The 24,027-nt window shown below is 36.2% G+C and overlaps 1 protein-coding gene and 2 long non-coding RNA genes across 3 annotated transcripts; all 3 read right to left on the reverse strand.

The window, feature by feature from the left end:
* Nucleotides 1-3,248: 3,248 nt before the first annotated feature.
* Nucleotides 3,249-5,029, reverse strand: LOC140304154 (uncharacterized). The gene is made up of 3 exons (XR_011915237.1): nt 4,960-5,029; nt 4,637-4,677; nt 3,249-4,540 (listed from the first exon to the last, which is right to left on the reverse strand). It is a non-coding gene; the product is annotated as an uncharacterized lncRNA (long non-coding RNA).
* A 9,302-nt stretch (nt 5,030-14,331) lies between these two features.
* Nucleotides 14,332-15,229, reverse strand: LOC140304156 (uncharacterized). Its single transcript, XR_011915238.1, has 3 exons — nt 15,167-15,229; nt 14,884-14,967; nt 14,332-14,402 (listed from the first exon to the last, which is right to left on the reverse strand). It is a non-coding gene; the product is annotated as an uncharacterized lncRNA (long non-coding RNA).
* A 52-nt stretch (nt 15,230-15,281) lies between these two features.
* On the reverse strand, nt 15,282-24,010 carry LOC140304017 (uncharacterized). Its single transcript, XM_072383038.1, has 9 exons — nt 24,005-24,010; nt 23,619-23,680; nt 23,162-23,490; nt 22,588-22,893; nt 22,213-22,257; nt 22,064-22,126; nt 21,839-21,889; nt 15,901-15,963; nt 15,282-15,358 (listed from the first exon to the last, which is right to left on the reverse strand). The coding sequence occupies exons 1-9, from the start codon at nt 24,008-24,010 to the stop codon at nt 15,282-15,284; spliced, it is 1,002 nt and encodes a 333-aa protein (XP_072239139.1).
* Nucleotides 24,011-24,027: the final 17 nt, after the last annotated feature.

Here is a 24,027-nt window from a genome sequence, read left to right on the forward strand (position 1 = left end):
CGGATTAAAGCCATCACAAACGCTGTGGGCGTGTTTATAAGTGCAGACATGAGGCCAAATTCGGTTAAAGGAAGGAAATATGCCTTTTTATGTTACACCTTTTCATTAATTATGTTAAAAAGAAGATATTATGCCTTGTGCACATTAAAATGATTTTATATGTTTTAATGTAATAATTCAAAAGTGTTAATAAATAAAAAGACAAAATTTATGCTTATATGCCTTGTCTTTTTTTTTTATAGATTATAGATGCTTATAGATGCCCGCCAAGTCTCACAGTTCAGTGGGATCAAGTCCATCGCTGAGGAACCAAAACATATGATGGATAAACTGATTGAACGCTTCAGTAATTGGAAAAAATAATCAGATGATTAACATGAGTGACAGATGTTCTGAAACGTTTACTTTTTTTAAATGATTAATTCCGATGCACATGGATCATCATTCTTTTTACTCCTGAATCCTGAATCCTGAAATAGTCCACAGCAACTGTAGTTATTCACTTTGAACAATATGTGACAACATGTGACTTTACTTTTTGCAGGAGAACTTTGATGTATTAATGGATGGATGGATCTTGTATTATTACTCAGCTCTTGTTGCACACATGAGAAGTCGTGGGACATCTTTCGTCTTGCAGTTTAGAAATCACTCAGAAAGAGATGATGGAGGCAGTTTAATGTGACTGCATCTGTTCCTGGGATCACTGTCGTTCCATGATCAATTTAGGCTGAAGAGCTGAAAGTTCAGAGGTATTTTACTTTAATCTGAAAATTAACAGTCATGATGAGCTAATATGTGTTACTGAAGACCGAAAAAAGCCTATTTGAGCGGTGTAAACAAAAAAACAAACTCAAGGGACTGACCGTGTGCAAAAGATGCAAAAGAAAAATCTGCCTAACAATGAGAAAGCTGAGACATTAAACTTAAACATGAAGATAATGGGCAGTATGCGTCCAGCCACTATGAAACTACATGAACACTCTGTAGAAACTACACTGCTGTCTGACTTTGTTCACCTTCACTTATATTCAGCCACATTTCATAAAACCTGCTCTCAGGAAAGCCCCAGTGTATTTTCAGCTGACATATATAGATAAACTCTACCACAGTGCTGACCATCCTCACAGCAGTTTATGGGTTTGTTCATCATCTCTGGTGTTCTAAAGTTATATGCACACTGTGTGAAGTGTTATTTGTCAAAGTCACAAAAATATTTCAACATATAATATAATATAATATTTCTATGTATTCATTTTGTTTTAAAAACAAATCTGCATCACCAGCTGAATGCACGCAGTTTCCTGTGGCAACACAACATATTCGTTTGGTGCTATTTTAACTACACAGCCCTGTTGTTGTGTTTTTAATCCTAAAAAAGAATGTTTTGCAGATGAAAAGTATCCCTTCGGCTGATGATCTGTGTCACTCGTGTAGAATATATATGAAAAACAGTGAAAGGGTGGTCATTATTAAACCTGGTTAAGATATTAAACTCAGAGCGCCCTCTGTTGTATGTCCTGCATGCTACCATGGTGATCCAGTCAGGTTAAAACCGCACCACCTTCACGACATAAAAAACTCTGATGAAATACAGGTGAGTAAAGCCAGATGGTTTGAGGAGGGAAGGACGATTAGCCCTTTCAGAATGACACAGTCATAACAGGACTCCTAGCGTTCTCAAGGGAAGGGACAGTAAACGAGTAACTGCAAACATGACAAAGTAGGAACTAGTAAGCCATCTACTTCCTCTGACTCATTTTATGTGCTTTGTCATCAAAGAATACAAGAAGTAACCAACACCACATCCCTGCACTGTACATATGCAAGGATACACTATCTCAGCTTCACCCAATGTGACTCTCATTCACCAACATTTGGGGTCTTTCAACGAGGAAACTGAGGGCCAAGACTGCTGCTAATAGTAATTGCATAGAACAGAGAACCAGAGTAATATCAACGCAGAGGTTGTATATGGAGACTATCTGTGCACCACAGTAAGCATCGAGCATGCTGTGTATTGTGAGGAAACCGAGGTTGGTGTGTCTTGTACTTTCCGTGCGTGATGAGGGGGAGGTGTAGACGATGTCTGTAAGAACACACAGACACTAAAAGGCAGGAAATGATTGTATTGTGACAGTGTTTGGTGTTTCTTCCGCCATAAAACACAGGGTCTCTTCCCTTTTACTAGTGATGTTTTTTGACTAAATGTTACAGGTTACGATGTCTCTCAGTTTGTGTTCTGTGAAGGCGATGGGACTGTGCCGGTGCTGGATCTACACAGTCTATCTGCTGGGTGTGTCAAATCTAGGGCTGTCAATAAAACAACATTTTGTTCTGATTTATCACATGCATTTGTATATTTAATCGTGATTAATCACAATTCTAAGTGCTTGAATAAAAGTAAAACAGAGTGTCCCTTATCACTAAGGTGTGAGCGGTTCAGCAGTGTGCTTCGTCCTAACAACAGCTTTTAAGACTGAAGCTCCTCACACTTTAGTCAGATGGGAAGAAGCCTTTCTGATGAGAAATTAAACGTCTTTGAGAACCAAGAAAATAGAAAAGAGGACAAATCAAGAGCTCTTCTATTCCAGCATTTAGGATTACCTTGACTTGGATGAGTGAAAAATCAACAGATTAATCACATTTTAATCTTAGATGTTTCTATTTGACACATTTTTCTTGTACTCAGTCCAAATTAACCAGTGGGGGGGGGGAAAGAGGATGCAGATCAGGAATGTGTCCAGATAGATATAATTAATCAATTAGGTTTATGACAAGAGTCAGCCCCTCATCACCCTCTGACTTTATGATGTGCTCTTAAAGGAACAGTGTCTAACAGTTACTCACATCCAGAAGTCAAGCTGCGATGGCAACATACCATCATAGATTTCAAATTCTGTCCACCTACTACCTAGCAACAGATTGCATCACTGTCAGTGGGTTATATTACTTGTTGAGGAGAGAACAGGAAACTTTAACAAATCCACATGCCTGCTCTTACTTTACGTAATGAGATCCTAACGTGTGAGTTCCTCCTTTTCTCATAGGTATCCTTTTAAACTTCTTACAAAACAGCATCAACAATCACTTTCCGTCCTTTTCCTTTCCATCACTAAACATTGCTCCTCTTCTACGTGCATTTTATGGCAATGTGGACATTCTCCCATGCAGAAGAACCCAGAGCACTAATAGAGAAAATTTATTCCTTCTAATGAAGTTAAATAACGGTTATATTATTATTATTATTATAACTATTACGAAATACAACTATTATAAACAACAAATATATGAGCAAAGCACTAAATAACAAATAGAAACTGCTTGTAATGTCATAATCAATTTTCTTACAGATCTTTGTTACACTTGTGTGTTTTACAGATGAAACGAGATATTTGCCCTTCATAAAACTAATTTACATTTATTTATATTTCATCTTCTTACAAAATCATGGACAAAATAATATTACATTTCAAAAAGTTAAACATTAAAGATTCAGTGATGTAGTCAGATGTTGTAGTCCAATTCACAGCCAACAGAATACGCCTCCCCCAACCATCATCAAACACACATACACCACAAAACAACAGAGCCCGTAAAAAACAACAAAACATGACAAGCTTGTTCTCGAGACAGTGTCTGGTTCGTTCCTTCAAGGCTGCTGTAGTAAACCAGAGACACAACGAAGCAGAGCAGCAAGGAGGGAGCCAGTTCTAGCTTTGGATATAAGATGCTGTAAAGTGACAAAAATCTCATTCTTATTTTCACAAGATTCTAAATATATGGAAACAGAGTTATAAATATATTAGATTTCTGATAATAGATCACTAGAAATTTAATTTTTTTTTAAATGATACAGTTTTACCCTTTGAACTGATCTCCTGTAGAATAAAACTTATAGGAAACTGAGCTACTTGTTGCTAAAATATTCAGCTGAACAAGTTTCTATCATCTGTGATGGAGGTCCACAAGGAGGCAGGATTTCTGAGACTTACATGCCATTAAGTCACTGTATTATCTTATTCTTTATCAATAAAAATTAGGAGGAAAGAAAGTGTCGGAAAACAAATCATTTCATCCATCAATTCCTTCGTACATTTTGCAGACACAGTAGTGGCTCTTCGTGACACTTTTTTACTTGAATGTGTGACGTTTGCCACCCTGGTTCTGGCATTATGACGTACACTTCCTTGACATATTCAAATAAAAAAAGGTTGCTCTTTCTAGAATGTTCGCTGAGAACTGCATCATTCAAAAACAATAATATTTAGACCACAAGGAGGAATTCCACACTCAGTGCTGTTGCTGGTCAACACCAGAACTACCCATAGTACCGACAACAATTTCCCTCTTTGTTCAAAAGATTCAATATAAAAGCTTGTATTTAAAAAAGAAAAAAAACATTCTTTAGCCTGCCGGTTTCCTGCACTGTGAAAGCAGCTGTGTTTCAATGTGTCTGCAGCAGGCTGTACACCATATCCTGTTTGGCTGATGGAGCTGGCTTTTCCGGGATCGTACAGTACAGATGGTGCACATCGAACTAGGGGAGGAAAAAATTGAATTTAACATCTCTAGTTTGTTTAATACTATACAGCGTGACAAACATATAGTCTACCGTGAACCTTGTTTTACTCACATCTTCAGATTGTGGCTTTTGCCTGTTGAGTTTCTCAGTACCTGCACACGAAAGAGAAACACAAACCAAGAAGCTGTAAGTCATGTTTGGCATTTTATTGCACCGTCTGTATAGAATATGAAGAGACGGACAAGTTATACATGTTGAATTCCTGTAAATACAAAAAACATATAACATAGTTTCCTCCTTTTTACTTGGGTTTCATCAGATAAATGTAAATTATCAATAAGTTGCCGAAAGTTTAGAAATCACTGATCAAATAGTCGCCTTGATCACCTGCCAGAGAATTGTTATGGATTTAAAGAGAGTAAAGTAAAACTCACCTGCAGGACAGTCACCACCAAGGGGTGAAGTGATCACGCTGTAGACAACATTATCTGCAGGTGACTTAGGACAGAAAGTAAGTAAGAAGAAAGATTAACAGAGAGCAAAATCAATGTTCAAATTATTCATTATTCAAAGTGATGATTATGTCTGAAAGAATAAAATGTTTGGTAATTACCATCCCTCCAATATCGTTCATGCCTATGACGTCATCTACAACAGAGGGTAGCACAAAGCTCAACAGAACCAAATATAAATGCAAAATACACAGTGTACTTCGTGAACATACAATTCAGTGATGTTTTCTGACAACTAAATGTACACATTACCTGTGAGGTTGCCTTGTGTTCTGTACACAAATGAAAGATAAAAAATGTTCAAAGATCAACATTACATAACACAAGGAAGCTAAATCTGTAGTTGGGCCATTAAGCTGCATATCAAGAGGGCTCATCAATATTTTCGGTATTAACTGTGTGATCAGTTCAGGGTTAGACGTCCTTACCTCTTGTGTGAACATGTCTCTAAAAGAAATAGAAGAGGAATTCAGAGCACTGAAATCTGTTTTTACACTGCTTGACATACCCTGACTTATTCGTAGGTATAGTGTCTTGTTGTCGATAGACAACAATACGTAATAAAATGTTAATACATTCTAAATATATTATCCTTTGTGAACATTATATCTGGAAATAATTACTCCATATTACTATAATCCAACCAGGCACAAGCTGCCATTCATCTTGTTATTCTGTGTACTCTGCATTGAAGCTCTTTCTGACTTTTATGATAAAACCTGAAAAACCTGAAAAATAAAAATAATAAAATACCTTCACTGGCTTTATTATTCAACAGAGTTCTCACCGGTTCTTCTTTTGATTCTGAGACATGTCAGCACCAGCACAATGACTCCCGCAGTTATTCCACAAACTACCGCAGCTGCTGTGATCTTCCATTTTGATATTTCTGTTTCAGATGCCACAAACAGGATTTACTTCTTGCAACAAAAAAAAAAGTTTGTTTGCTCCTGAAGTGTTTTCTTACACTGCTTACAGCTGTTTGCTTTATCTTGACACAGCAGAGGAAAACATACTAGAAAAATCTACTGGAAATATTCAGTTGACAACTTTAGATTAGGTGATAACAATTATAAACAATAAACTATTACACATTTAATATTGTAAGTAAGTAAAATAGATGTAGAACCAATTTTTATTATCATAATAATCTAAGACTCACTCAGCGGCTATGTTGAGAGTAAAATATGATTAAATCATGAGCCTTTGTAGTCATGCATCTTGCACTGATTCAGTCATGAGCATCTCACCTGTGTTATTGTTTCCTGATGCCACATTCCCAGTTGTTTTGGTAGCAGAGCTCATATCAGTTGTAGGATTATGATTATCTGACCCTTAAAGACACAAATATGTTCAATATTTGTCAATATTATCCAAAAAGAAAAATATAAACTATCTAACTCATTTTCTGTCATCTCTTCTTTAAAACTAATCAAGACAAGTATCAAATGCCACCAAAAAATGGAAAAAGTCTGATAATCGCTGATTTACCTGATGTTGTGTGTCCAGATGTTGCATGAGCAGAAGTTAGATGGTGGCTCACAGTCAGACCTGATGAGTGAAAATGAAATAAAATAATCGATACGGTACATTATGTTTTGGATATTTATTGAAATGATTTGTAGTTCCTTCCTGTGGTGGAAACAGTTGTCAGTGTGTCTGTATTCTGTGTGCTGTGGGACACTGCTTATAGAAGAAGATGGATTTAGGTGTTAAGTTTCATGTTTTTCAGTCACTTGCCGACAGTCAGAGAATAAATTGGTCCAGACTGTCAGTTCTATGTTTCAACAGTTTCAGAGAGAAAATGATCATTGTTTTATAAAGAGCCTTGAAAATATATTTTTTGCAATGTTATTTCAATATTAAGGTGTACTGTGAAAACTGAGGTTTTTATCCATCATCTTACCACATCATGATCATACTGAAGCAGAGCACAAATGTGGAATTATAAAATGAATCGTTGTTATTTTGTTACCTGGTTTCAGGTTCACAGAAGCAGTGGAAGTGGAGAAACGCAACTTGCTCACAGTCGACTTTGCTGCACAAACACACACACAACTTTCAAAATAATCAATAAGGTACATTGTGTTTTAGATATTTATTGACATGTTTTGTAGTTCCTACCTGTGGTGGAAACAGTTGTCAGTGTGTCTGTATTCTGTGTGCTGTGGGACACTGCTTATAGAAGAAGATGGATTAGGTGTTAAGTTTAATGTTTTTCAGTCACTTGCAGGCAGTGAGAGAATAATTTGGTCCAGACTGTCTGTATTTGGAAAGCTACAATTTTTTCCAGGTTCTAATTTTATAAAATCTTTGTGCTAACTGAATGGTGCTAACCACCACCATGCAGCCCGGCTCTATGTTATATGTTAGAAAAATGAATCGTTGTTATTTTGTTACCTGGTTTCAGGTTCACAGAAGCAGTGGAAGTGGAGAAACGCAACTTGCTCACAGTCGACTTTGCTGCACAAACACACACACACACATTTCTCTTAGAGATGATCATCTGGATCATTGTTAAGATGTTTGACATGTCTTACTATAACTTACCTGTTGTCATGGTAACTGCTGAGTTTGATACACCCTTCACATAATCTATAATAAAAGGAAATCAATTGTGTACAATTAAATAACCATTTGGAGTTATTAATCTATCCAATAAATTACACACAGAACCATTCAGAACTAAACATCGACCCTATTTTATCCATTTTTAGGCAGTTGAGTCACAACAAACTGAAATCATTTGTGAATCTAAATTCAATTTTGTATCAACATTCATTATCCCAGCAAGATGAATCTACATAACTTTTTAGAATATCTGTGTAAAGCAGTTGATAATGTAAAATAGATCAGGTGATTTTTGCATTGTAAATTATTTAGATTAGTTCACGAGCACACAAATGACAGTCTCTAAAATTTCTGTATAGTCTAGTTCGTGTTCTTGTAAACTGCAACCCTAAAAACAGGATTTATTACTGGATTGTTGTATCACTTCACTCTGTTATGTCCAGTACAATAAGTTGTCTTTAGGACACTGGTTCGTTACAAAATGTGATTAATTCTATACACATTAAAACACCCATGCAGGGGTGAACTTTGTTAAACAGATGAGCAAAATTATTATCAGTCCAACATCAGACAATGCAAAACAGAGTAAATACTGTGATTCTGTTTCAATCAGTTCATTACCAGCACCAATTCAGATGTTGAACTATACAAATGCTTCTGCCCTAACCACAGCAGAACCACACAAATGCTCAAAAATCTGTTTAATTTCAATACACATATGAACCAATATTATCTAATAAGACAAACTGGACATATAAAAAAAAAATAATAATTAAAAAATCTGGATTTTTATAAGAAATTACATACAAACAGCTGCCAGTAGTCACATACAGTGAGCCCATATCTAGAGTGGAATATTTAAACATGCACTGAAATGGTTCACCAGTAAAAAAAACAATGTGGTCTGTTCTTAACCAGCTGCATGTGAGATGGACATAAAAAGAAGGAGCATTTTAGTGAATAACCAGTATAATTTATTTGCAATTATGCTATATGTCCTGAGACAAAAACTATTTATCACATTTTTTATTTTTATCTTTTTACCTCTGGTGTCTCAGTCAACTGCATCTTCAATTTTGTTGCTCTTTTGTTAAAAGTGACAATGATAATAAAGATTTATATTCTCTCAGTTGATCTGACAACCATCAACATGATAGCATGAAGACATTAAGATCAAAGTGTCGTTGTGCCCAAGAACAAACCAGCATAGCTCCTGTTTTCATTTCTCCCGTTAACTTCATTCACAGTGTCAAAGATTTTAAAAGAGAGATTCAAATGTGGAAGCATACTTTGTGATGTTAATACTCTGTGGCATTTTATATGGGCCACATTCAGTCATTTCAAAGAAAGTGTTTTCTTTGGTAAATTTGTATTTTGACTCACCAGCCAAGCTGCGTGGATCACTACGAGGAGAAAAAGAGTTCAGCTCATTTTTCAAACTGTAGTCACAGCTGGCATCCTTTTGTTGAACTAACAGCAGATGTTTCAGGATATCATCAACTAGGAGAGAGAATTGGCAGAACCATGGATTCTTTTTTGATCTCCTACTCTCACTGACAGTTGATGTTTGAACTGGACGACTTGCCTCTCCAAAGTACAGGTGACATGTTGTATCAGGTTTCACAGATCCAGACAGAAAGCAAATGAAGACAACATCAGCTTCATATGGTTGAATGTTCAGTTCTGGCTTTTTACCTACAAAAACATAAAGTGCTCATGAGCCACCCAATGTTGATGCTGTAGGAGTACAACAAAAATTTGACACATTCCCAACATTTACTGAAGTCTTTATGGTACAACTCTGTAATCATGATTTACACTGAACATTTAAATATATTGAGCATCATTTCAGTCCTTTGAATCATCTTGATCACAAATCATAAAGCAATTCTAAATAAAGTTTAGTCACACTAAATGATATAAATTATGAAAGACTTATTTAACACCTCCTCAGACCAGCAGACACATATGATAACATTTATCAACTCATTATTGGTCAAATTGGATGATTATAACAGATCATAACAAATCATCCAGTAAAAACATAAAGTCGGGGACTGACCTCGTGCTTGAATCTCATGAAAAGAACCTGCTGGAATTAAAAAAGATGTCAAAATATATATTAAACTTTTACTAAATGAACACAGATTTCTTGACAACTAATAACTATTCTCATAACTACTTGTGACAATTAGGCATCAGATTTAAAATCAGGATATACTTTGTCTCAATGGGGAAACTAATTTTGAATCCACACTGCAGCATCTTATTAAATAATTGATTAAACTGCACAGATCAATAACACAATAAGAACATATAACATGAAATCATCAGTTCAGAAAATAAACGTATATTTTGTTAAATAAGTTTAGTTTGATTCAGTTTATTTATATAATGCAGATTCACAGCAAAAGTCCCATAAAGGTACTTTCACAATAAAGTTCAATACAATTCATGAAAATGTTTCTAGTTTAGAAAACCAACATTTCGCATCAGATCTCTTCAATTCAATCCACTGTTCTCAACATACATGATGCCACATTGGAGAGGAAAACTTCCTTTTAACATGAAGAAACTTTCAGCAGAACCAGACACAAGAAAAAGCAGCCACCTGCTACAACTGGTTTGGAATGAAGAAGACACAAAATAAGGGACAACCAGCAGCATAACACCAAACCTTTGAATAACTACTGAGGAAGAAAAAGGAGAAACATAAGTCAACGTATCATATAAATATATGTGGAGAGTAAAAAGAACTGAGTGTGGAAAGGTGCTCAGTGGGGGTGAGCAGTCTATGCCTAAAGCTGCATAACTAAGGGATGTTTCAGGGTCACCTGAGCCAACCTTAACTGTAAGCATTATCAAAAAGGAAAGTTTTAAGCCTAATTTTAAAGTGAGAGAAGGTATCTGGTTCCCAAACCCACATTGGCAGCTGGTTTCACAAGAGGGGGGCCTGTTAACTGAAGCTTTACTCTACTTTTAGAAACTGGAGAATCATCTCTCCCTCTGTCTCTCGTTACAACCCCAACTGTAGCATCTTGGATCTGCTGGATATCTTTCGGAGATTTTTTGGGACGGATCACTAATAAAACATCACAGCAGTCCAGTCTTGAAGTAACAAGCACATGCACCTGATTTCCTGCATCACTCTGGGGTAGGATGTTCCTAATTTTAGAAATAATGTGAAGTGAAAAAAGGCAGTCATAGAAACCTGTTTGTGAGTCAAAAAGAAAGATCCTGGTCAAAAATAACACTAAGGTTTCTCAGCTGGAAGAGAAAGTAATGCAATCTAGAGTAACTACATAGCAAGACAGTGTCTTCCTGAAACGCTCAGGTCCAAAGATAAGGCTTTCAGTTTTGTCTGAATTTGGAGGCAGAAAAATATTTCATCCAAGTCTTTATTTCTTTAAGTCATCCCTGTACTCTGACCGACTGACTGGTCGCGTTTATATCATCAGCATAGCAATGGAGATTTATGCCATGGGGTCTAACAGTAGGACCCAAAGGAAGCATGTACAAAGTGAAAAGAATCGATTCAATTGCAGGAGATCATGACTTTGTCCGGTGAGTGAGGAAGATTCTTTGTTGACGTGAACAAACTTGAATCTATCAGAAAAATATGACTTAAACCAGCCTAATGCGGTTCTTTTAATCCCAATAATACGTTCAAAGTTGTGTAACAACATCATGTCAAATGCAGCCACGAGATCCAACAGGACAAACGCGGACGGAAGCCAAGAGGAGATCAGTGCTGAAGAGAAGCCTGGGGTTGTTCTTGTCCTCCTCTATCAATGATTAATAATAACCACTTATAGTTTTACAAAGGGCTGTCTTTTACCTTATTTAACTATCTTTCCAAATTAAGTGAAGTCCTTAAAAATGACAGGAACACAACTTTCTTTCAAGCTTTCTTGAAGCCTACTTTGAAGCAAGCAGCTGGGAATCACACCATATATCTGACCTCCTCTGCTTTCTCACACTTTTCAGAGAGGCAACATTGTCAAGTGAAAAGATGATCAACTTGTGTTGGCTTAAGGTTCAGGTAGCTGCCCTGTGTTGTACTAACGCAACAGAAAATTAATCCAATTGATTCTTTACAATTGGTTACAGCTTTCTCTGACAGACATCTACAATAAGAAATTATTCTCAGGTGCTGCATAGTCTCAAAATCTAAACTCTAAGGTTATTTATAAATGATCAAATAAGATGAGGTTAAGCGTTGGTGTGAACTTTCACCGTCTTCTGTTAGAACAACATCAATGGTTTGATGAAGAGAGTGAGCAGGTCTGTGTACATCTGGAAAAAGCCGGTTGAGTCTAACATAGAATTAATGGTGAAATGTACATGAATGTTAAAGTCACCCACTACAATGAATTAATCTGTTCTCAACACTAACTGAGATTTTTTTTAAAACTCTAAGAGGTCAGACAGAACATTTTCACATTTTTAAACGAGAACCTACATTCATGAGTAAAGTCACATGATAACAATGAGAAAGTCTATTGAAGGTTCTACTCACACATGAAGATGACAAACAAGAGTCGTGCAGCCATGATGAGGAAGTCTCAAACTGTCCAGAACGCTTTAGAGAAGTGAACAGAGTGTCTGTCTACACGGGGGTTGATTTGTCATTTAACTGAATATGTTCACAGGAAAACCACAGCGAGCATCAACACTGACTCACACATAAAGACCACAAAGAGCCACAAATGAAACTGTCAAACGCAAACATTTCAATGTAATCACAAACAGGTTTATTTTTTTCCTGAGAAAAGATTGCTTGTTAGTTCTGTGGTTTTGTTTCTTCATGCAACAGCTTTGTTCCTGTTACTTCTGTACAGAATTTCTGCACCTGTGCGTATGTGTGTGAACATAAAACACTTGCACACTCATTCTTTGCGTGTGCATATTCTGCTGCAATAACAGCGTTTGTTTATAAAATGTTACAACTTTTTAACCATTTTTCTCATCACAAGATTCTCATTTTAACTTTTTCATTCATCCACTAACTTCTTTTCACATACATATATATATACATTTATTTCATAAAGCATTCCAACCCATGTTGAACATATCTGATAAATGAACTCATACATATAGCAAAACTGACGGTAAAAGATACAAGACAAGCACTTGTAAGTCAAAGTGAGTTTGGAGCTCCGCATGTTGAACGTGATGCAGCTGTTTTCACTCTGTGAAGAAAGAAAACCTCATGAATTATCTGTGTTAGGCATCAAATGACAGCGATCACATTTTGTTCTTGTATTTGTAGGGATATACATGTTTGATCCAAGCATTTTCAGCATTTTAACAAAACTTGCGCCACCAAGTGGCCGATCAGAATATAATCTGGTCCGTGTCCCTCACAGTCACTCCACTGATCTACAACAGTCTTCTTCATCACTTAGTAACACATTTATCTCTAAAGTAAAAGTCTCAACCACAGCTCCCTCTCAGCTGTCTCATAAGAAAGGTGCATCATGTCTTCAGTTATAGCGACATAACAGATCTGAGACTGAAGCTCAAAACTTAAATAATGCTAAATACTATTTTATTGAGAGTAAAATAAAACATAGAAAATAATTCATTCATATTTATCAGAGTTGTCATCATCACAAAATAATTCATTTGACCTGTTCCAAACTTCTTAAAACAAGATTCAGAGTAATCTCACCAGTGATGCACTCATAGGTAACAATACTGTAGGTTTCATCACAATCAGCCTGGAAATGATTTGATGAGATGTTAGACGGAAGGAAGAGTGAGGACTGTCTCATTGATAAAGGATTATTACTGTAAGAAGGTAAACCTGTTAGATAAAGGGGGGGGTGAGACTTACCATGTAGGTCCCTCCATCTGAAACAAATCACAAGTTTAATGTTAGTAAAAAAAATAAGGAAGTAGATTAAACACAATATTTGTGTGCAGTGTTGATCATTGCAGGGAATGAAACTGAGAGACAAACATTTTCATTTACCAATGAAGATGCCTTTTTTTCTAAAAGGAAACAAGAAAAAAGATTTTGTAAGCAATACGTCTTTATCATAGAAGTAAGTGAAAAGACATAAGACATTTCAAAGTGAATGTATTAGATTCACTGAGTTGTTGATTGATAATGAAAATAAAGGGGATGAAATAAAGTTTATTCCTTAATTTTACACCAAACATCTGCTGCAGTCCAACCTGCTGCTTCTTGGTGTTTTTTACATGACATAAGAGAGAAAAGTATGCCTGTAAGCTAAATATTAAGAGGATATATTTCCAATATTAATCATTTCATTTTTTTTCTTATGAAAAGCTAAAGCGTTTGATGAAAACATTGTGGTTTCATTTAAAGAAATAAAAAGGGGAAAAATAGGTCTTACCTCATTTGTGAACATGTTTCTGACAAAGAAACAGAGGAAGAATCAGAGCACCAAAGTCTATTTCCACAGCTTTACAATCACTGGATTATTTATAACTTTGCAACTCGTATATATATGTAATTTTTTATATTATTTTTCAGTATGTGTACAGCAGCACATGATAAACTAACAATCAAATCTAATCGAATTATTTCAATAAGTACTCAATGTTACTGTAACCTAACCAGGCACAAACTGACATTAGTCCTGTACTTGTAATGGGAACTCTGTATTGATGGAGGCTTTTATGGATAGAATGATACATCTTTTCAACAGAGTTCTCACCGGTTCCTCTTTCGACTCTAAGACATGTCAGCAGCAGCAAGATGGCTGCCGCAGTTATTCCACCACCTGCCACAGCTGCTTTGATCCTCCACATACCTGTTATTTCTGTTTCAGATAACACAAACAGGATTCACTTCTAACTGAAAAATTAGGACGTCTGTTTGCTCCTTAAGTGTTTTCTTACACTGCTTTGGAAACCACATCTTAAAAACTGTCTGAAAGGTTTTGCATTAACACTTTGGGTCATGTTTTGAAGGCAACGTAACTCAGAAGTTCTGCAAAGACTGACACTTCAATTAACTTAACAACTAAATGTTAATATGATAAATTAGTATCATCAATATGAGCATCAATTAGACAACATACAGCTGTTTGCTTTATCTTGACACAGCAGAGGAAAACATACTAGAAAAATCAACTGGAAATATTCAGTTGACAACTCATTACTTTAGATTAGGTGGTAACAATTAGAAACAATAAACTATTACATATTTAATACTTTACAAGTAAAAGAAATGTGAATATGATTAAATCATGAGCCTTTGTAGTCATGCATCTTGCACTGATTCAGTCATGAGCATCTCACCTGTGTTATTGTTTCCTGATGCCACATTCCCAGTTGTTTTGGTAGCAGAGCTCATATCAGTTGTAGGATTATGATTATCTGACCCTTTAAGACACAAATATGTTCAATATTTGTCAATATAATCCAAAAAGAAAAATATAAACTATCTAACTCCTTTTCTGTCATCTCTTCTTTAAAACTAATCAAGAAAAGTATAAAATGCCACCAAAAAATGGAAAAAGTCTGATAATAGCTTTTAAAACCTAAGTTCGGCTGATCGTGTAGAAATAAATCTATGATTTACCTGATGTTGTGTGTCCAGATGTTGCATGAGCAGAAGTTAGATGGTGGCTCAAAGTCAGACCTGGAGAGTGAAAATGAAATAAAATAATCAATAAGGTACATTATGTTTTGGATATTTATTGACATGTTTTGTAGTTCCTTCCTGTGGTGGAAACAGTTGTCAGTGTGTCTGTATTCTGTGTGCTGTGGGACACTGCTTATAGAAGAAGATGGATTTAGGTGTTAAGTTTCATGTTTTTCAGTCACTTGCAGGCAGTGAGAGAATAATTTGGTCCAGACTGTCTGTATTTGGAAAGCTGCAATTTTTACCAGGCTCTCTGTTATCCATCCATCCATTTTCTATACCCGCTTAATCCAACTGTGGGTTCACGGGGGGCTGAAGCCTATCCCAGCTGTCATTGGGTGAGAGGCGGGGTACACCCTGGACAAGTCGCAAGTCCATCACAAGGCCACACAGACACAAATGAACACACACATGCTCACACTCACTGCTAGGGACAATTTAGAGACACCAATTAACCTAACATGCATGTTTTTGGGTGGTGAGAGGAAGCCGGAGTAATGGAGAGAACCCATGCATGCACAGGGAGAACATGCAAACTCCACACAGAAAGGTCTCAGCTGGGAACTGAACCTGGAACCCTCTCGCTGTGAGGCGACGGTGCTAACCACCACCATGCAGCCCGCAGCATGCATGTTATATGTTAGAAAAATGAATAGTTGTTATTTTATTACCTGGTTTCAGGTTCACAGAAGCAGTGGAAGTGGAGAAACGCAACTTTCTCACAGTTGATTTTGCTGCACAAACACACACAAATTTCTCATAGAGACAACGATGATAATCTGGATCATTTTTTTGTTTATGTGTTTATGTTTATGCATTTAGCAGACACTTTTATCCAAAGCGACTTACAGATAAGCAGATAGGGTAAGGGGGTCTTGCCTAAGGACCCCCTAGTTTGACATGTCTTACTAGAACTTACCTGTTGTCATGGCAGCTGCTGAGTTTGATACACCCTTCACATAATCTATAATAAAAGGAAATCAATTGTGTACAAATAAATAACCATTTGGAGTAATTAATATATCCAATAAATTAAACACAGAACCATTCAAAACTAAACCACATCGACCCTCTTTTTAGCGATTTTTAGTCAGTTGATTCACAACAAACTGAAATCATTTCTGGAACTAAATTCAATAACATATTAACATTCATTATCCCAGCAAGATGAATCTGCATCACTTTGGGTATTCTCCAACTGATCTTCAACATGAAAAGAAATGGCATTTTTGTGAATAACCACTATAATTAATTTACAAATGTGCAAAAGTGTTTTCTTTGGTAAATTTGTATTTTGACTCACCAGCCAAGCTGCGTGGATCACTACGAGGAGACAAAGAGTTCAGCTCATATTTCAAACTGTAGTCACAGCTGGCATCCTTTTGCTGAACTAACAGCAGATGTTTCAGGATATCATCAACTAGGAGAGAGAATTGGCAGATCCAGGGATTCTTTTTTGATCTCCTATTCTCCCTGACAGTTGATGTTCGGACTGGACGACTTGCCTCTCCAAAGTACAGGTGACATGTTGCATCAGGTTTCACAGATCCAGACAGAAAGCAAATGAAGACAACATCAGCTTCATATGGTTGAATGTTCAGTTCTGGCTTTTTACCTACAAAAACATTCAGTGCCCATGAGCCATCCAGTGCTGATATTGTAGGAGTACAACAAACAAAAATTTGACACATTCCCAACATTTACTGAAGTCTTTATGGTACAACTCTGTAATCATGATTTACACTGAACATTTAAATATATTGAGCATCATTTCAGTCCTTTGAATCATCTTGATCACAAATTATAAAGCAATTCTAAATAAAGTTTAGTCACACTGATAAAACTATGAAAGGCTTAATTAACACCTCCTCAGACCAGAAGACACATATGATAACATTTATCAACTTATTATTGGTCAAATTGGATGATTATAACAGATCACAACAAATCATCCAGTAAAAACATAAAGTCAGGGACTGACCTCGTGCTTGAATCTCATGAAAAGAACCTGCTGGAATTAAAAACATGTCAAAATATATATTAAACTTTTACTAAATGAACACAGATATTTTAATAACTACTTGTGACAATTAGGGGTCAGACTCAAAATCAGCATATACTTTGTCTCAATGGGGAAACTAGTTTTGAATCCACACTGCAGCATCTCATTAAATAACATGATGATAATAATAAGATCAAGTGTAAACATACATTTGTTCAATCAGTTTAGTTTTATTCAATTTATTTATAAAATGCAGAGTCACAACAAAAGTCCTATAGAGATACTTTAACAATAAAGTTCATTATAATCCAAAAAAATCAATTGATTAAAATCTCAAATATTCTTATGCCAGACCTGGGATAACTACTGAGGAAGAAAAAGGGAGAAACATAAAGTCAATGACCAAATGAATGTCATATGAATATACTTGGAAAAATTACTCAGTGCATCACTGAAGGGTGAGCAGCCTACAAGTTACAAAGAGACACTTGTAATTTAGACAAAAAATATTCTCAGATGCTGCATATTTAACTAATTTAAACTCAAAGGTTATGGGTTGTTTTTCACTTTCACCGCCTTCTGTTAGAACAAACATCAATGGTTTGATGAAAAGAATGAGCAGGTCTGTGTACATCTGGAAAAAGCCAGATGAATCTAACATAGAATTAATGGTGAAATGTACATGAATGTTAAAATCACCCATTACAATGAATTAATCTGTTCTCAACACTAACTGAGATTATTTTTTTTTTTAATCTCTTAAAGGTCAGACAGAACATTTTCACGTTTTCAAACGAGAACCTACATTCATGAGTAAAGTCACATGATAACAATGAGAAAGTCTGTAGAAGGTTCTACTCACACATGAAGATAACAAACAAGAGTCGTGCAGCCATGATGAGGAAGTCTTAAACTGTCCAGAACGCTTTAGAGAAGTGAACAGAGTGTCTGTCTACACGGGGGTTGATTTGTCATTTAACTGAATATGTTCACAGGAAAACCACAGCGAGCATCAAAACTGATTCACACATAAAGACCACAAAGAGCCACAAATGAAACTGTCAAACGCAAACATTTTCATTTAATCACAAACAGGTTTATCTTTTTCCACAGAAACGTCTGTTTGTTAGTTCTGTGGTTTTGTTTCTTCATGCAACAGCTTTGTTCCTGCTTGCATGTATATGAATGTAAAACACTTGCACGCTCATTCTTGCATGTGCACATTCTGCTTTACGTGACAGCGTTTACTTAAAAATATTTTCCCAACTTATGAGCCATATTTTTCATCACAAGATTCTCATTTTAACTTTCTCATTTATCCACTAACTTCTGTTCACATACATATATATACACATTTATTTCATAAAGCATTCCAACCCATGTTGCACATATCTGATAAATGAACTCATACATATAGCAAAACTGAAGGTAAAAGATACAAGACAAGCACTTGTAAGTCAAAGTGAGTTTGGAGCGCTGCATGTTGAACGTGATGCAGCTGTTTTCACTCTGTGAAAAAGAAAACCTCATGAATTATCTGTGTTAGGCATCAAATGACAGCGATCACATTTTGTTCTTGTATTTGTAGGGATATACATGTTTGATCCAAGCATTTTCAGCATTTTAACAGAACTTGCGCCACCAAGTGGCCGATCAGAATATAATCTGGTCCGTGTCCCTCACAGTCACTCCACTGATCTACAACAGTCTTCTTCATCACTTAGTAACACGTGTATCTCTAAAGTAAAAGTCTCACCACAGCTCCCTCTCAGCTGTCTCATAAGAAAGGTGCATCATGTCTTCAGTTATAGCGACATAACAGATCTGAGACTGTAGCTCAAAACTTAAATAATGCTAAATACTATTTTATTGAGAGTAAAATAAAACATAGAAAATAATTCATTCATATTTATCAGAGTTGTCATCATCACAAAATAATTCATTTGACCTGTTCCAAACTTCTTAAAACAAGATTCAGAGTAATCTCACCAGTGATGCACTCATAGGTAACAATACTGTAGGTTTCATCACAATCAGCCTGGAAATGATTTGATGAGATGTTAGACGGAAGGAAGAGTGAGGACTGTCTCATTAAAAAAGGAATATTACTGTAAGAAGGTAAACCTGTTAGATAAAGGGGGGGGGGGGGTGAAACTTACCATGTAGGTCCCTCCATCTGAAACAAATCACAAGTTTAATGTTAGTCAAAAAAATAAGGAAGTAGATTAAACAATATTTGTGTGCAGTGTTGATCATTGCAGGGAATGAGACTGAGAGACAAACATTTTGATTTACCAATGAAGATGCCTTTTTTTCTAAAAGGAAACAAGAAAAAAAGATTTTGTAAGCAATACGTCTTTATCATAGAAGTAAGTGAAAAGACATAAGACATTTCAAAGTGAATGTATTAGATTCACTGAGTTGTTGATTGATAATGAAAATAAAGGGGATAAAATAAAGTTTATTCCTTCATTTTACACCAAACATCTGCTGCAGCCCAACCTGCTGCTTCTTTGTGTTTTTTTACATGACATAAGAGAGAAAAGTATGCCTGTAAGCTAAATATTAAGAGGATATATTTCCAATATTAATCATTTCATTTTTTTTCTTATGAAAAGCTAAAGCATTTGATGAAAACATTCTGGTTTCATTTAAAGAAAAAAAAAGGGGAAAAATAGGTCTTACCTCATTTGTGAACATGTTTCTGACAAAGAAACAGAGGAAGAATCAGAGCACCAAAGTCTATTTCCACAGCTTTACAATCACTGGATTATTTATAACTTTGCAACTCGTATATATATGTAATTTTTTATATTATTTTTCAGTATGTGTACAGCAGCACATGATAAACTAACAATCAAATCTAACTACATTAACCTTTGCTATAAATGCACATCTAATGATTTGAATAAGTACTCAATGTTACTGTAATCTAACCAGGCACAAACTGACATTAGTCCTGTACTTGTAATGGGAACTCTGTATTGATGGAGGCTTTTATGGATAGAATGATACATCTTTTCAACAGAGTTCTCACCGGTTCCTCTTTCGACTCTGAGACATGTCAGCACCAGCAAGATGGCTGCCGCAGTTATTCCACCACCTGCCACAGCTGCTTTGATCCTCCACATACCTGTTATTTCTGTTTCGGATAACACAAACAGGATTTATTTCTAACTGAAAAATTAGGAAGTCTGTTTGCTCCTGAAGTGTTTTCTTACACTGCTTTGGAAACCACATCTTAAAAACTGTCTGAGAAGTTTTGCATTAACACTTTGGGTCATGTTTTGAAGGCAACGTAACTCAGAAGTTCTGCAAAGACTGACACTTCAATTAACTTAACATCTAAATGTTAATATGATAAATTAGTATCATCAATATGAGCATCAATTAGACTGCTAGAAAAATCTACTGGAAATATTATATAATATAACTCATTACTTTAGATTAGGTGGTAACAATTAGAAACAATAAACTATTACATATTTAATACTTTGCAAGTAAAAGAAATGTAAATATGATTAAATCATGAGCCTTTGTAGTCATGCATCTTGCACTGATTCAGTCATGAGCATCTCACCTGTGTTATTGTTTCCTGATGCCACATTCCCAGTTGTTTTGGTAGCAGACCTCATATCAGTTGTAGGATTATAATTATCTGACCCTTTAAGACACAAATATGTTCAATATTTGTCAATATAATCCAAAAAGAAAAATATAAACTATCTAACTCCTTGTCTGTCATCTCTTCTTTAAAACTAATCAAGAAAAGTATAAAATGCCACCAAAAAATGGAAAAAGTCTGATAATAGCTTTTAAAACCTAAGTTCGGCTGATCGTGTAGAAATAAATATATGATTTACCTGATGTTGTGTGTCCAGATGTTGCATGAGCAGAAGTTAGATGGTGGCTCAAAGTCAGACCTGGAGAGTGAAAATGAAATAAAATAATCAATAAGGTACATTGTGTTTTAGATATTTATTGACATGTTTTGTAGTTCCTTCCTGTGGTGGAAACAGTTGTCAGTGTGTCTGTATTCTGTGTGCTGTGGGACACTGCTTATAGAAGAAGATGGATTTAGGTGTTAAGTTTCATGTTTTTCAGTCACTTGCAGGCAGTGAGAGAATAATTTGGTCCAGACTGTCTGTATTTGGAAAGCTGCAATTTTTTCCAGGCTCTCTGTTATCCATCCATCCATTTTCTATACCCGCTTAATCCAACTGTGGGTTCACGGGGGGCTGCAGCCTATCCCAGCTGTCATTGGGCGAGAGGCGGGGTACACCCTGGACAAGTCGCCAGTCCATCACAAGCCAAACAGACACAAATGACCACACACATGCTCACACTCACTGCTAGGGACAATTTAGAGACACCAATTAACCTAACATGCATGTTTTTGGGTGGTGGGAGGAAGCTGGAGTAATGGAGAGAACCCATGCATGCACAGGGAGAACATGCAAACTCCACACAGAAAGGTCTCAGCTGGGAACTGAACCTGGAACCCTCTCGCTGTGAGGCGACGGTGCTAACCACCACCATGCAGCCTGCAGCATACATGTTATATGTTAGAAAAATGAATAGTTGTTATTTTGTTACCTAGTTCCTACCTGTGGTGGAAACAGTTGTCAGTGTGTCTGTATTCTGTGTGCTGTGGGACACTGCTTATAGAGAATAAATTGGTCCAGACTGTCTGTATTTGGAAAGCTACAATTTTTTTCAGGTTCTAATTTTATAAAAATGAATCGTTGTGCTAACTGAATGATGCTAACCACCACCATGCAGCCCGGCTCTATGTTATATGTTCTATAAATGAATAGTTGTTATTTTGTTACCTGGTTTCAGGTTCACAGAAGCAGTGGAAGTGGAGAAACGCAACTTTCTCACAGTAGACTTTGCTGCACAAACACACACAAATTTCTCATAGAGACGATGATGATCTGGATCATTTTTAAGATGTTTGACATGTCTTACTATAACTTACCTGTTGTCATGGTAACTGCTGAGTTTGATACACCCTTCACATAATCTATAATAAAAGGAAATCAATTGTGTACAATTAAATAACCATTTGGAGTTATTAATATATCCAATAAATTAAACACAGAACCATTCAAAACTAAACCACATCGACCCTCTTTTTAGCGATTTTTAGTCAGTTGAGTCACAATAAAATCATTTCTGGATCTAAATTCAATTTCGTATCAACATTCATCATCCCTGCATGATAAACCTGCATCACTTTGGGTATTCTCCAACTGATCTTCAACATGAAAAGAAATGGCATTTTTGTGAATAACCACTATAATTTACAAATGTGCAAAAGTGTTTTCTTTGGTAAATGTATATTTTGACTCACCAGCCAAGCTGCGTGGATCACTACGAGGAGACAAAGAGTTCAGCTCATATTTCAAACTGTAGTCACAGCTGGCATCCTTTTGTTGAACTAGACGTCTGATGATATCATCAACTGAGAGAGAGAACTGGCAGAACCACAGATTGGCTTTTGAGCTCCTATTCTCCCTGACAGTTGATGTTTGAACTGGACGCCTTGCCTCTCCAAAGTACAGGTGACATGTTGCATCAGGTTTCACAGATCCAGGCAGAGAACAAACGAAGGAAACATCACCTTCATACTGTTGAACGCTCAGTTGTGGCTTTTGACCTGAAAAAACATAAAGAGCCAGTGTGTCATCATGTATTTTACATGTTCAAGGAACATGACACACTGCCCACATTTACTGAAGTCTTAATGGTGCAACTCTGTAATCAGGATTTACACATTTAATTTACTGAACATAATGCCGGTCCTTCCTATCATCTTGGGTGAGTATATGTGTGTGTTACAGTTCTGAATAAAGTTTTCTCAAATTGATAAAACTAGAAAATGCTGAATCAAAAACTCTTGAAGACAGAAAAAAATTGTTTCTAACCTATGGAGATGTAGGACACATCGCTGTATGGAGAGTTCACATCTCCTTTCTCCACAGTGTAAAAACATTTCACTTCAACCGTAGCAGGTGAAGTCCGATGTGAAATCCTCAGCAGCTCAGCTGCTGTCAGTGTCTGCAGACAGGAAGAGGATTTCTGAGATCCTCCTTTCACAGTGTAGAAAAAACACTGAGACACAGAAACAGAAGATGGAGGCTGACAGCTCAGTGTGACTGAGTCTGTCTCTGTGATCAGAGGTAAATTCACGGTCAGGTTGGGCTGAAGAAGAGCTGAAAATCCAGAGAAAGAAAGAGGATCAGAAACAAAACTTCTGCGTTAATATGATAACATTCCTAAAGAGCCATTGTGATTTCATTTAGAAGCAAAGAAAAAGAGATTTCCACCAAACCATTTTCAAAATCACTGATCAAATGAACAGCACATAGAAATTAGTGATACGGAGCCATGAGCTCCACATGGCAGAAACTGACCTTGCACTCGAGTTTCTTGAGTAGAAGCTGCTGGAAATTGAAGAGAAATAAAATGTAGACAGATTTAAATTCAAACCCACATATCAAGTGTGTTATCCAGCAGTCAACATTTGTGCATGTTTCATTTGCCTCTTTTGCTTTAATGTGTTTTGATCCCATTCTGCCATTTCTCAACAAAACAAAGAGAAAAGCAGCAAAGAGTAACACAAATCAACAAAAAAATCATCAACCAGAGAAAACCTTTAAATAAAGCTAAAGGGACTTTCATTTATTTGTAATGGTCATTATTGATGACCAAAAAAACATCTGGAAGAGGTTTAACTTACCCATTAGGACAACAAGGACCAGACGTACAGCCATGATGAGGATGAAGACTG

The sequence above is a fragment of the Leuresthes tenuis genome, unplaced genomic scaffold (genome assembly GCF_036924035.1).
Source record: "Leuresthes tenuis unplaced genomic scaffold, fLeuTen1.0.hap1 SCAF_3, whole genome shotgun sequence".
NCBI lineage: Eukaryota > Metazoa > Chordata > Actinopteri > Atheriniformes > Atherinopsidae > Leuresthes > Leuresthes tenuis.